General features: G+C 43.5%; 1 protein-coding gene across 1 annotated transcript in view; it reads left to right on the forward strand.

Moving 5' to 3' along the window:
• Window positions 1–1,523: 1,523 nt before the first annotated feature.
• The window catches only part of METTL8 (methyltransferase 8, tRNA N3-cytidine), a 37,649-nt gene continuing 24,605 nt past the window's right edge, over window positions 1,524–14,567 (forward strand). Inside the window, 3 exon segments of the mRNA XM_082209899.1 lie at window positions 1,524–1,648; window positions 6,530–6,703; window positions 9,707–9,798. Coding sequence (XP_082066025.1) covers window positions 6,561–6,703; window positions 9,707–9,798 — 235 coding nt within the window. The 5' untranslated portion in view covers window positions 1,524–1,648; window positions 6,530–6,560.

The following is a 14,567-nucleotide window of genomic DNA, read 5'->3' on the forward strand; positions in this document are numbered from 1 at the left end:
CTGACACACTAAAAAGATTGTATGAGAGGCAGGTAGCAACAAACATTTTGTTCCAATGAGTCTGGCTTGAGTCAACAAGGTTCAAAGCAGTACAGATAATCTTGATTGCATTATTTGTACAACTCTGGCATAATTCGACTTGCCACTGATGTGCAATATCAGGGTTTTTCATTTTTAAAAAAAAAAAATCCACAGCCTTCCTCCAAATGTCAGTGAGACTGGCTACTCCTCCGTCTTTTGAAGTCTTCCGAAATGGCCGTGCTTTAACAATTATTAGATAAGCATGTCTCATGTAAAGCTACAAGCCAGCAGAAAAATCTCTATTTTCCTCCTCTTATTTCTGCCAGATATTTTGACCATCTGTCTAATTTTCTCCTCTGGGCTTGTTTCCATGTTAGTATATTTCCGGGCTATTCCAAGTATTGCTCTTAGCAGGAATGCAACTTTTGTTGGACTTGAGTCTCCGTGTATTTGAAGGCTTCACATACACATCTGGCAGCTTTGCTGCTAATTCCCCCCACAGTCAGAGTTGCCACCTAACATGGTGGCACTGCCTTATTCTGGAATGGGTGGGGGGTGGGGGAGAGTGGAAAGTGGCAGAGGGGGGTAGGGAGAGACAAAAATCTGGCTCGTGTTTGGAAGCCATTGGTGGCGGTACAATAGAACGGAGGCTCTCAAAAGCTGGTTGCTCAGTGCATCAGGGGTATGGTCAACTCTACTGTTGGGTGCTAGTGGCTCCCCAGGGTCTAGGCATGAAGTCTTCCCCATCAGCTGAGATGCCAGAGATTGTTTGCAAAAGCTCCTGGGGGGACGGCAGACCCCCAGTACCTCCGAGCATCTCCCAGTAGGCATGTCTCTGGAATGGCATGTCCCTTCACTCCGGAGTGCCCATCTGCGACACAAGTCTTCTGGCATCACACAGCAAGAAGATAGAGACATCCATAGATCTAACCGGAAGAGTCCGTGACTAGAAGGAGGAGGAGTATCAGGAAGAGTGGAATAAATTTAATGATTATCTAGTTAAATTTGTTAAGTTAAATTAATTGAAAATAGCTTGCAGATACTTAATTGGCTTAGGATTTTATTTATGTTAAGTGATGAATTAATATGTTTAATTCCATAAGGTGAAGATTTAAGGATGTTAATGTTTAAGTTAAATTTCATAAGAATTGGGATTCGGAAAACCGTTAAAAGGACATGCAATGAAATTCAACCAAGGGGATTCAAGGAAGTCACTTAACAAAGTTAATAAGTGTAATTTTCAATAAGGCTATGATTTATGTTTGTTTGTCTTGTGTGTGTGTGTGTTTGTTTGTTTGTTTGTTTGTTTATAATATTGTGAAAACCAATAAAATTTTTGGAGAGAAAAAAAAGAGACATCCGTAGATCTAAACTACGTTTTATTCATAATATATACAGAGAATCCATAAGCACATCTGTGTCCTCCAAACTTTGGCAGAAACAGAAAGCATACAGCAAAAGCGAAAGTACAGTCTAATAACACTCTTAGACAGAAGAGATAAGACAGTCTTCCGTTCCCACACTCTTCTCAGACATCTCATGTGATTTACACCAACTACACCAGCCAGCATCGACTACATAAAATCCTAACAGAGTTTGTGCCTGAGATCTTCTGCATACAGAAATGGTACTTATTCTTTGAGTTCAGTCCCTTTTGCTTGGTTGCTTGTCAATAGGCCGCATGAAGAATTGGCATATTTGTAGACCAGTCAAGTATTTCTAAACAGGCCATGGTTATGATGAACTGACACTTCCCTGAAATTACAGTGTTAGAAATTCAATAATAATAATAATAATAATAATAATAATAATAATAATAATAATGTATTATTTGTACCCTGCCCATCTGGCTGGGTTTCCCCAGCCACTCTGGGCGGCTTCCAACAAATATTAAAAATACATCAAAATGTCACAAATTAAAAACTTCCCTGAACAGGGCTGCCTTCAGATGTTTTCTAAATGTCAGATGGCATATTATTATCATCATCATCATCACCACCACCACCATCTTCATCATTGCAATTATTATTAATTGCATTTCTATGCCGCTTAATATTTTAAAGAACAAATCATAGCAGTTTACAACACATAAAAACATCAAATACTGCAGAATATAAATAATTCAAGCTGTAAGGAAAATATTTCAGATCCTTCTCTAAATGACATTTTGCTTTCCCCAGTTGCCAACCTAGCATCCAGAGATCTCCATATGGTCGCAATTGGACCCGCAGTAGTTGCGAAACGCGCCTGGCGCCTGCCTAATTTCGAATACTGTGGCTGTAGGCAGTTGTTAGAAATGAAACTTGTTCATCAGGTACCGTGATACCTCGGGTTAAGTACTTAATTCGTTCCGGAGGTCCGTACTTAACCTGAAACTGTTCTTAACCTGAAGCACCACTTTAGCTAATGGGGCCTCCCACTGATGCCGCGCTGCTGGAGCACAATTTCTGTTCTCATCCTGAAGCAAAGTTCTTAACCTGAAGCACTATTTCAGGGTTAGCAGAGTCTGTAACCTGAAGCGTATGTAACCTGAAGCATATGTAAGCCGAGGTACCACTGTACTGAGAAGGGAGGAGATTATCATGGCCACAGCACAGAGATTTTTGGTGGGAAGAGAGTCTCTAGATTTCCAGTTTCATGACATGCGAAAGCTCTGCCGACTTCATAAGAGGCAACTTTGGTCGGACAGCATTAAGGAATGTAAATTGTGGAAGTTTTATGGTAATGCTGTACATTATTTCAGGCACGTGCTTTCCAAGCACTGAGCCTTCTTTTGTTTCATTTTTACAAATCCACGATATAATTTTGCAGGCTCTGTGTGTGCACGGACGCCATTTCCGCTGTGCCCACTTTGCTCAAGTGTTTGGAACCAGAAAAAGAGCAGTGAAAGAAAGGCTTTGAAGAAACTTAACCTTTGGAGTGGGAGAAGAAAAGTCAAGCAGAGGAACAACGCATTGCCACAGGAACAGAATGTTTCTCCAGCGATGAGTGTTTTGATATATACAGTGGTGCCCCGCAAGACGAAATTAATTCGTTCCGCAAGTTTTGTCGTCTAGCGAATTTTTCGTCTTGCGAATCACGAAATCCCATAGGAATGCATTGAAATTCAATTAATGCGTTCCTATGGTCAAAAAAAGTCCAAACAAAGCCAAATTTGGTACAACAACAGTTTATTAACTGCTCTTTAAAGTCACACATACTGTAAAGAGCAGTTCAAAAATTGAAGGGAAAATAAATTAACTTTATAAACAAAACATGTCTTTGTTTTTAGACAAAGGAAACAAAGTCGCGAGACGTTTTCGTCTTGCGAAGCAAGCCCATAGGGAAATTCGTCTTGCGAGGCAAATCGAAAACGGAAAAACCTTTCGTCTAGCGAGTTTTTTGTCTTGCGAGGCATTCGTCTTGCGGGGCACCACTGTATATATATATATATATATATATATATATATTTTAAGGTGCAACAATTGAAACATAACCCCCTCCCACTCCCCCCCAGAAACCTTCTTATTAAAGTAAACTAGAACAATAGTCCGAATGCACAGAATGTCTCTTTGTCTCTGGCAAATGCTTAGTAATGCACATTTTGTTTCTTCCCAGGCAAATTTCTCATTAGTCACTATCGTAATTGAGACATTTGTTATAGAAAGGCAATTAATTGCAGAGGCATGACTGGATCTCCGTAAGGTCACTTAACGCTTCTGCGTCGTGCTGGTGGGGTAGAGGGAGGTGGGAGGTGGAAGTATTTTACCAATCTGAGGGTCACACAGATCTATATCCAGTCAGGTTTTTAAAAATACAGTGGTACCTCGGGTTACAGACGCTTCAGGTTACAGACTCCGCTAATCCAGAAATAGTACCTCGGGTTAAGAACTTTCCTTCAGGATGAGAACAGAAATTGTGCAGCGGTGGCAGCGGGAGGCCCCATTAGCTAAAGTGGTACCAACCCACCAATGGTTAGGGGAAGTTTGTTGAAACATCACAGAACAATTGACCACAATCCTAGGAAAAAACTGAAGGAGCGTCTCCACCTCCATCATTCAGCCTGGACAATGAGGTCCAGTGCCAAGGGCCTTCTGGCGGTTCCCTCGCTGCAAGAAGCCAAGTTACAGGGAGTCAGGCAGAGGGCCTTCTTGGTAGTGGCGCCCGCCCTTTGGAACACACTCCCACCAGATGTCAAAGAGAAAAATACCGTATTTTTCGCTTTATAACACGCACCTGACCATAACACGCACGTAGTTTTTAGAGGAGGAAAATCTGTAGGCATGCCACCCGTAGGCATTCCCTCCACAACACGCACATACATTTCCCCTTTTTAGGAGGAAAAAAGTGAGTGTTATGGTGCAAAAAAATACGGTAACTACCAAACTTTTAGAAGACATCTGAAGGCAGCCCTGTTTAGGGAATGTTTAATAGGTTATTGTATTTTAGTGTTTTGTTGGAAGCCGCCCAGAATGGCTGGGGAAACCCAGCCACGTGGGCGGGATATAAATAATAAATTATTATTATTATTATTATTATTATTATTATTATTATTATTAGCTGTCAGCTTACAGATTTGAAAATAAGGGACCAGCAGCCTTGAAAATAAGGGACTTGCAGCCTCACCTGTTCTAGGCACTCCAGTCTTCCTGTCCTCCTGCAGTCTGGTCAAACTCATGCTGGTAGCTTCGAGAACACTGTCCAACCAACTTTGTAACCAGAGGTTCAACTGAATAGAATCTGAATCACATGCACCACAAGGCCTGTGCAGCCTCAACTTAAGATGGCTCCCCGGCCTGGCTTTGCACTGCAAATTTTGCAGCAGCACGTGCAACAAAATGGCGTCCAGCATTCAAAAAACCCCTCAGCTTGCATTAACTAGCCACACACAAGGCATGCAAGCTCCACCCCCCCCAGTCGTTCTTAGACTTCTTATTGGGTGAGCAACACAGCCAAGCAACACAGTTGGAGCCTCCCTCCTCCCTGGCTGGCAGGGAGGGAGGGAGAGGAGCTGCTTCCTTTGAAATTTAAGGGACATCCTTTAAGGGACATTTAAGGGACATCCATCAATAAGGGACAGCAGTGGGACATGGCACTGGAATAAGGGACTGTCCCTTCAAATAAGGGACACTTGACAGCTATGTTATTATTATTATTAACACACAGGCTGAAGTCCAATGCAGCCGTCACATTTGCAGAACGGCTTTTGAGCCACCCTCTACTGACATAAAGGGTGCCTATTTTTTTGCAATTCCCCTTTCCTCTTGCAGTCCTCTGTGCCTTCACCCCGCACACCTCCCAATCTGTTCCATAGGATTTGAGAGCCCTTCAGAACAGCATGGAAGGTTGCTTTGGAAGCAGGAGTAGGAAAAAGAAATTGGGGGTAAATTCCCTATCCCCTCCTGTCTCCTGAACTTAACAGATGCCTTTACATGGATCAAAAGCATTTCTAGAAAAGAAGAGTAGCGTTGGATTTTACCCATGGAGTAGTACAAGTTGAAGGGATGCGGATGGCATTGTGGTCTAAACCACTGAGTCTCTTGGTGGAAGGTCGGTAGTTTGAAACCCCAAAATGGTGTGAGCTCCCGTTGCTCTGTCCCAGTTCCTGCCAACCTAGCAGTTCGAAAGTACGCCAGTGCAAGTAGATAAATAGGTACTGCTGTGGGAAGGTAAACGGCATTTTCAGGTGCTCTGGTTTCCATCACAGTGTCCCGTTGTGTCAGAAGCGGTTTAGTCATGCTGGCCACATGACCCAGAAAGTTGTCTGTGGACCAACGCCGGCTCCGCCGACACTTGTCCGCAGACACTTTTTCCTGGTCATGTGGCCAGCTTGACTAAGCCGCTTCTGACACAACGGGACACTGTGATGGAAAGCAGAGCAGCACACGGAAACGCCGTTTACCTTCCCGCTGGAGCGGTACCTATTCATCTACTTGCATTAGCGTGCTTTCGAACTGCTAAGTTGGCAGGAGCTGGGACCGAGCAACAGGAGCTCACCCTGTCGCAGGGATTTGAGCCGCCAACCTTCCCTAGGCTCAGTGGTTTAGACCACAGCGCCACCCACAGCCCCTCTCTTAAGTATTAGATTAATTGGGTTTTGTACATAGCTCCCAACGAAGGAGAGTTCTCTGAAACACCATACAGTTGATTATCAGACGCTCTGGAGAGTCTCCGTTTGGATCCTGCCCCACCCCCCAACTGTTAGACATGTTGAGGTGCTCAGCTCAGCTGCCAGTCTCAGGACACGGTTGAAGTGTGAGAAATCACCCTTTAATGGAACTTAACCATTTTTTAAACTTTCTGATTTTTTACTTGGGTTTTCCACCAGTATCATGATGGAAAGAGAACAAACTCAAAACATGCATTAGCGTTTCAGTGGTCAGCTCCTTCTAAACAACAACTGTATAAGGAAAAGATAGAGAAAAGCAACCTACATTTGTGTTGCTGCGGAAGAGACAGGAATTCCTAAGGTTAACTGAAATAATTAAGTTTGCAAGAAATCTATACTCCTGTTTAATTTTGCTTTCAGGGTATTTTGCTGCTGCTGCTGCTGCGCTGAAATGCTGTTTGTTAAAAGATTCTGTGCTTCACATCTGAAGACCAGCAAGATTCCCCATCGGTTCCAGAGTAACAAACGACCAGTTGCTCCCCTTGGGTCACGGGTTTTGTTGGATCCAGATAAAGTTTTTGATCACAACATGTGGTATGATTAATGCAATTTGCTACTGTGTTATCGGTTTGTCTTTTAAATATAGGTAGGGATTTATTTATTTATTTATTTATTTATTTTTGAGGATCTAAACACAGAGGCTGAATGCTTTCCTGCCATTCAGAGGCCAGAATCCATAGCCAGCAGAAGAGAGAAACCTTACATGCAAATGGAAAGTGTTTTAATCTTTGTCTGTTAATTTAGAGAGACACACCAACTGATATCCAGTGGTCGGTCAAAATAATCATCTCAATGTTTTCAGAGATTAATTGGATACCTTGGATATCTGCCCTGCCCTCATATGAGATATATATCTGTTTACCAATTCCAGGAAATTTGAGTGGGCACTTGTTTCACCATCACAAGAATGGCTACCATCCATGTTCCATTAATTTTTAAAAATAGAACATGAAGTAGAGCCATGTTATGAAATAAATGATGGATGTGCTAGTAGCAGGAGGTTGAGATTCTTATTATTATTAATTGAATTTATATACCAACCTTTGCCCCCCCGCAAAATTATGAATCTTTGTAAATTGTGTTTCTAAAGGATCTTTTGTTATTGCCAAATGCCAATGTGTTTGCATTATTAAGTTTGTTATGAATAAAAAAATCATTTTAAGTTAGAGCTTAGTAATTATTTCACTATTAATATATTTCTTAATTGTATTTCACTATTAATATACTTCTTAATTGTATTTCACTTCAACAATTACTTTGATAAAATAACATATTTTGTTATGTGCTAATGGCTTTAGATACCTATTAGGTCCATAAATTGCCGTATAGCATATATTCAATACAAAAAACAGTGACAATTGAACATATAAAGGACATCTGGACATATAAAGGGCCCCATTACCTTCAGTAGCTTAGGGACTGATCAAACCTAAATCCGGCCCTGCGTATAACCCATTGCAGTAATCTAACCTTGAGGTTACCAGAGCATAGACAACAGTAGTTAGGCTATCCCTGTCCAGATAGGGGCGTATCCATACCATAATAGGAGATGAGCCCTTACTTCCTTCTTCCTACCTTGTGGAAGACCTTGATGCTCTTGTTAGGTTGGGATGAGTGAAGCAAGTTGTATGGGACTCATTTCCCTACTTCGAGGCAAGCAGTTTCGCTCTGTGCTCCTAAGTCAGGGATGGGCAGGTTGCAGACCTCCAGATACCGTCGGACTTCAACTCCCATCAGCCCCTGCCAGCGTGGCTACTAGGGCATGATGGGAGCTGGAGTCCAAGAACAACTGGAGGACCTCGTTGCTTGTTCTTGATGCCGTAAACATTTTTGTCAACGTACATTCCCCAAATACTAGTTTTTTGGAAATGTGCTGCCATAGCAATTGGTTTGCTGCACCCTAAATGCTTATTTATGGGACACGGGAGGCGCTGTGGGTTAAACCACAGAGCCTAGGACTTGCCGATCAGAAGGTCGGCGGTTCGAATCCCCGCAACGGGGTGAGCTCCCATTGTTTGGTCCCTGCTCCTGCCAACCTAGCAGTTCGAAAGCACGTCAAAGTGCAAGTACAGTGGTACCTCGGGTTAAGCACTTAATTCGTTCCGGAGGTCCATACTTAACCTGAAACTGTTCTTAACCTGAAGACCACTTTAGCTAATGGGGCCTCCTGCTGCTGCCGCACCACCGGAGCACGATTTCTGTTCTCATCCTGAAGCAAAGTTCTTAACCTGAAGCACTATTTCTGGCTTAGCGGAGTTTGTAACCTGAAGGTACCACTGTAGATAAATAGGTACCGCTCCAGCAGGAAGGTAAACGGTGTTTCCGTGCACTGTTCTGGTTCGCCAGAAGCGGCTTAGTCCTGCTGGCCACATGACCCGGAAGCTGTACGCCGGCTCCCTCAGCCAATAAAGCGAGATGAACACTGCAACCCCAGAGTCGGTCACGACTGGACCTAATGGTCAGGGGTCCCTTTACCTTTACCTTTAAATGCTTATTTGCTTCTGTGGCATGCCTTAGGACGTAACCATTAAGTCATTAGCCCCTTTTGAATTTCTGGCACTGAAATTCCTAGGGAATAGTTCGCGTTGCTCAGCGTTTTTCCACTCTTGTTTTGGCGCAATACTGTGGTGTGACACTGGCTCCAATAATCCTTTACTGCAGCCTGGCTAACATTAGAACACCATTATTTGACATAGGGAGATTTAAATCTTTATCCCACTCAAATCCATCTGTTGCGCTCTATAATTAAAAGCTCCCTGCAGCTCACCTCTGGTTGCTGTTTTGGGTTGTGTTTAGTGGTCTAGCAACACATGGGAGCAATTACAAGTATTTCTTCAGAAACAAAACCAGCTGCGACATTCCTCTATCGGATTACCCACACCTTTACTAAGTATATTTCTGTACATATCTGTATGTCATGCTTTGACTCGCCGGGCGACCATGTTTTGATAACTACAAATCTGTGGCGGAATGGCGGCCGCATAGCGCAGCTGGCACATGGCATGCAACGTGTGTCATTTTAGGAGATAATGAGCCCTTATTACACGGGAATCAAATGGCACAGACCCTATCACGAGCTCACGGGCTTGTGTTTGGGAGAGATGGCGTGTTTCCGAAAGGACAAACTTTACGCCGGCGCTTGCTCCAGAACGGGCAGAGGGAGAAGGCTGCGGAATGTCCTATAACGAAAAGGTGACACACACCACAGAGGCATTCGAATGCTGCCGTGGACTGTGAGGAGAAGGCAGTACAAGGAGTTTTTCAGCGCAGAGTCTGCTGGAACTCTCCACAAGCATAAGAATGAAGCATAAGAATGGCAGGAGCTCCAGAGGGCATCAAGGCCTACTTTAAAGACCCGGGAGAGTGAAGTGAGGGGTGAGGTGGAGAGCAGCTAATGGAATCTAGAATATACAATGCATTTGATTACATGTGGTGCTTAAGGGGAGAAAAGAAAAGAAAAGACTCTGGAAGCTTTTAAAAATAAAAGGCATCCTTTTCCCCCCTCCCCTTGCAATTCCCTCCCCCTCCCCCTTGCAGGGACCACATGCAGTGGTCACAGGAAGAAGAAGAAACAGCCAAGGAAAAAGCCGCGAAGAATTCACTCGTCAGAGTCCAGCCTGAGCTGCAAGGTAAAATACCCTAAGAACAATTAAAACTGCAATACACCCACCCTTTTGTTTATGCGCTAATCCTTAGCATCACCATCTCCTTCTTTTCCTATGCGCTGAACAGTCATACCTTGGAAGTCGAATGGAATCCGTTCCAGAAGTCCGTTCAGCTTCCAAAACGTTTGGAAACCCAAGCGCGGCTTCTGATTGGCTGCAGGAAGCTCCTGCAGCCAATCAGAAGCTGCGCAGGACATTCGGCTTCTGAAAATCGTTCGGAAACCGGAACACTCACTTCCGGGTTTCAATCGTTCGGGACGGGAGCCAAAGTGTTCGAGATCCAAAGTGCGACTGCGTTGACAGTGACATATATTAACGTTGCTCCCTCCTGACTCACGAAATATTGACATCTAACTCCGCTCTGACCTCCCAGGCACACCTGGTGTTACTCTCTCGCTTTCTACAGCTGGTTCACCTTCAAGGTGATAACAGCATGTACATGGTCGCTACATGAATTTAATGTCAGTGTTCGGTTTTTCTAAAAGATTTGTCGATGTATTTTTTCCCAGAATTAATAAACCTCAGCTTGATATGCGAATCTGTAGATCTGAAATGAACCCGTTTAATTATTTTTCCAACAAAAAATCTTGATCCTCTCTTCAGGCAATAGACTGTTTGCCTAGTCATGCTGTTGTTTGGGGGTAACCACGTTAGTGGAATCTAGGTTAATGGGGAACAGGCAGAAATGCCATGTGGTACAGTCCTCTTTGGTGTCTCTGTGCATGTTAGGCAGATGAGCTTTTAGGAGGACTTCCAGAACTTGACAAGGTGGGGAGGAAAAACGTGTGCAAGATATTGAGACTGTATTTATTTAAAATCCCTGTATATTTTAAACCTGTGTTTCAGGCAAAATGTGATTTGAAGGAGCAGCTTACAACAGTTTTAAAAATCATCCCATAAAGTACTGGTTTAAAATGCAAGAGTAGTAGTAGTAATAGTAGTTATTAAACTTCCACTGGTTGTGTGTTTGCCCCTTATGCTGATGCCTTTTCAACATCGGTGGAAGATGTTGCTAAATTTGGCCTTCAAGGTACTGTTGAGATGGTTGGCCTGTTTGTTGTGAATCATGTACTTCTGGAATTATGTGGAAGATTTGAGAGTTTGGTAACGTTATGGTTTTAATGTGAACTATTTTAATATAATTCTTTTATACTACTCTGGAGGCAAAAAACTAGTGCTGTGTGCACATGCAAACGTGTTTTTCTTGCTTCCCCTGTTCCACGTTGTTCGGGAAGAAAGCACCTTATCATTAGGTCAGGGCCTGGTGAAGCCATGCCGGAAGTTATGAAGGAGGAGGTGGCAGAGACAATTCAACATGTGGCTGCTGTTTTCTGATTATGTCCATCGTTGTAAACACTGAAATTCTCTTGCCCTGCTATATTCAGACCAGGTAGTAGACTGGCTGATCAAGAATATTTGTTTCAAGTCATTAAAGCCTGAGGGCGGCCTTGTTTATCTAATATGTGAACTGGGAATACTTGAAAAAACCCCACACATTTTCACTTGGACGTATCCAAGTATTTCATCATTCTGTAAAAGATGGGAGAGTCTGTATGAGTGTGGGAGTGGTTGTCACCAGAGGTATGTGCATGGTCCGTTGAGAAGCTCAAATGTGAGGCTACACACTTGCTGCCCTTTGCAAATGGAGGGGGAAATCTTAGGCCAGAAATAGATGTCCTGAATTTGATTAGTCTTGTAGTCATTTGCTCACACAGCCTCTTCAGATGTTGCTTGATGCAACGGGCTCAGAAGCAGACAAGAGTGCCCACCTGACCTCCAATCAGTCTCGTTGTCCCTGCTTAATGGAAAGTATAAGAAGAAGGGCAAGGCAGTGGCAAGGTTTTGTTGTTTAGTCGTGTCCGACTCTTCGTGACCCCATGGACCAGAGCACGTCAGGCACTCCTGTCTTCCACTGCCTCCCGCAGTTTGGTCAAACTCATGCTGGTAGCTTCGAGAACACTGTCCAGCCATCTTGTCCTCTGTCGTTCCCTTCTCCTTGTGCCCTCCATCTTTCCCAACATCAGGGTCTTTTCCAGGGAGTCTTCTCTTCTCATGAGGTGGCCAAAGTATTGGAGCCTCAGCTTCAGGATCTGTGCTTCCAGTGAGCACTCAGGGCTGATTTCCTTCAGAATGGATAGGTTTGATCTTCTTGCAGTCCATGGGACTCTCAAGAGTCTCTTCCAGCACCATAATTCAAAAGCATCAATTTTTCGGTGATCAGCCTTCTTGATGGTCCAGCTCTCACTTCCATACATCACTACTGGGAAAATCATGGCTTTAACTATACGGACCTTTGTCAGCAAGGTGATGTCTCTGCTTTTTAAGATGCTGTCTAGGTTTGTCATTGCTTTTCTCCCAAGAAGCAGGCGTCTTTTAATTTCATGATTGCTGTCACCATCTGCAGTGATCATGGAGCCCAAGAAAGTGAAATCTCTTACTGCCTCCATTTCTTCCCTTTCTATTTGCCAGGAGGTGATGGGACCAGTGGCCATGATCTTAGTTTTCAGTTTTAGTGGTGAGGTTGGTGCAGGACAAATGCAACGCCAGGATGACCCCGGGAAGTCACACATTTCAGTGTACAGTGGTACCTCAGGTTACACATGCTTCAGGTTACAGACTCCGCTAACCCAGAAATATTACCTCAGGTTAAGAACTTTGCTTCAGGATGAGAACAGAAATCGGGCTCCGGCAGCGCGGCGGCAGCGGGAGGCCCCATTAACTAAAGTGGTGTTTCAGGTTAAGAACAGTTTCAGGTTAAGAATGGACCTCCGGAACGAATTAAGTACTTAACCTGAGGTACCACTGTATTCCCTGACTGCATTGTGTGGTGTACTTGTGCATTTCCCCTCATGGATCCTTGACACCATGCTGTAGCCACTCCGTGATAGCCAACTGGTATTGCTTTGACTGACATTTGCATTTACCTGGAGACCTGGAACGAAAGGTTCTTGCAAGGATGAATAAGGGATGCGATGCGTTGCTTTGCATTGCAAAACTGCCACAGCTGCGGTGAATCATGCTGCTTCTCTTCATTGTGGAAAACCCTGTTTTGTGTTTCTCTCTCTCTCTCTCTCTGTGTGTATATATATATATATATATATATATATGCATATGCATCCATCCTTTCTCTCGATTTCCACCTGGCCAGTGAAGTTCCTCTAGGTCTTCAGAGTTTACTCTTCGTATAATCTTTTCGGCTTCAATTCTGAAATAAGTGCAGACTTGCAAATTTGCCTCGTTTGACGTTCTTCCTACTCTTTTAAAGATTAATTGAAGCGTGGTTAGCATTCGCTGGAAATTAAAGAAGTAGAGTGCAGGCAGTAGCTTATGGCTGAGATATATTGGACTCAGGAAGCCATTCTTTCTCTTATGAATGCCTGCATGCTTAAAACGGGACTAGGTGAGCATTGCCAATAATGCTTCCTTTCAAAGCTTCATCTTCTTTCTGCATGTGGCAGCACATTTTGACCTATTTATTGTTAACAATGAGCCGAGCTGAAACTAATGAGTAGGTTATTTTAGGTCATTGGAAATCACTGTAAAAAAGAAGAAGAAGAAGAAGCAATAAATAAAAGGCAGTGTTCCTCCAACTTTCTGCAGCATTGCCAAAACGGATCGTTGTGAAGGACCTGGGTACAAAAAGGAAGAGCGAGAATGAATAAACTGATAGACTTTCGAGCACTTTCTCTGCTTATTAAGATGGTCAGCTGCTTTTCAAGCATGCTTATTAGGCAAAGAGGAGACTATTGCGCCTAAAAGGAAGAAGAAGAATGTAGTGTTTGTTTAGCGACTTTACACGCTGCTCTGTTCTGATTTCCTCTCTTTTGAAGGATGCTGCAAAAAGGCAACACCCTGAAACAATGCCAAGCACATAGCAACCGAAAGCCGGCAGCCATGTCTGATCAGCAGCGCTTCCAGATGGGCGTTAATTGTGGGATTGTTATTCCTTGCTAGAGACGGCCAATCCATCCGACTCTTGTTTCTCCCAGTTTTTCATTTTTCCACTCTTGAGTTCGCCACATCAGTTTGCCATTTAAAAAAAAGTTCTCATAAAAAAATTAACAATTGCATTTTTGTGTGAGTTGCTCCCAATACACACACGTTTATATGCAATTTTACCTCATACTTTTTTTTTTTTTTTTTTTGCAAAGCAATTTCACCTAATGTAATGAAATGTTGTATGTTAGTTTCTTCAGTACAGTCCTACCTCATGTTATGTTTGCTTCACGTTACGTTCTTTCAGGTTATGTCCCACGGCGACCCGGAAGTACCGGAAAGGGTTACTTCCAGGGTTTGCCACTCGTGCATGCGCAGAAGCGCTAAATCGCGCTTTGCGCATGCGCGCAAACACCAAATCACGTTGCACACCTGCGCAGATACGGCGCTTCAGGTTGTGCTCTTTTCATGTTGCGAACGGGCCTCCAGAACGGATCCCGTTCGCAACCAGAGATACCACTGTATATGCATTTATATGCACACTTTGCCATAGTGTAGGCATTTTTGTACATATTGCTTGACTGGAGGGCTGCGTTGTGAAACCCAGGGAAGTCCAGATATTGAAGGAGGGCAGTGTTTTTGGCTTGTGTACTGTTCCAGGAAGTTTGATTAGGTATGTTCGCCTTTAAACGTGAACTGCATCAGATTTCTCCCCCATCCCAAAGTCATACATATAATTTTTCTTTTGTTATATGTTGACATTGGGAAGGCTAACCCATACAGTGGTACCTCAGTTT

Source organism: Podarcis vaucheri (genome assembly GCF_965113315.1).
Source record: "Podarcis vaucheri genome assembly, chromosome: 1".
NCBI lineage: Eukaryota > Metazoa > Chordata > Lepidosauria > Squamata > Lacertidae > Podarcis > Podarcis vaucheri.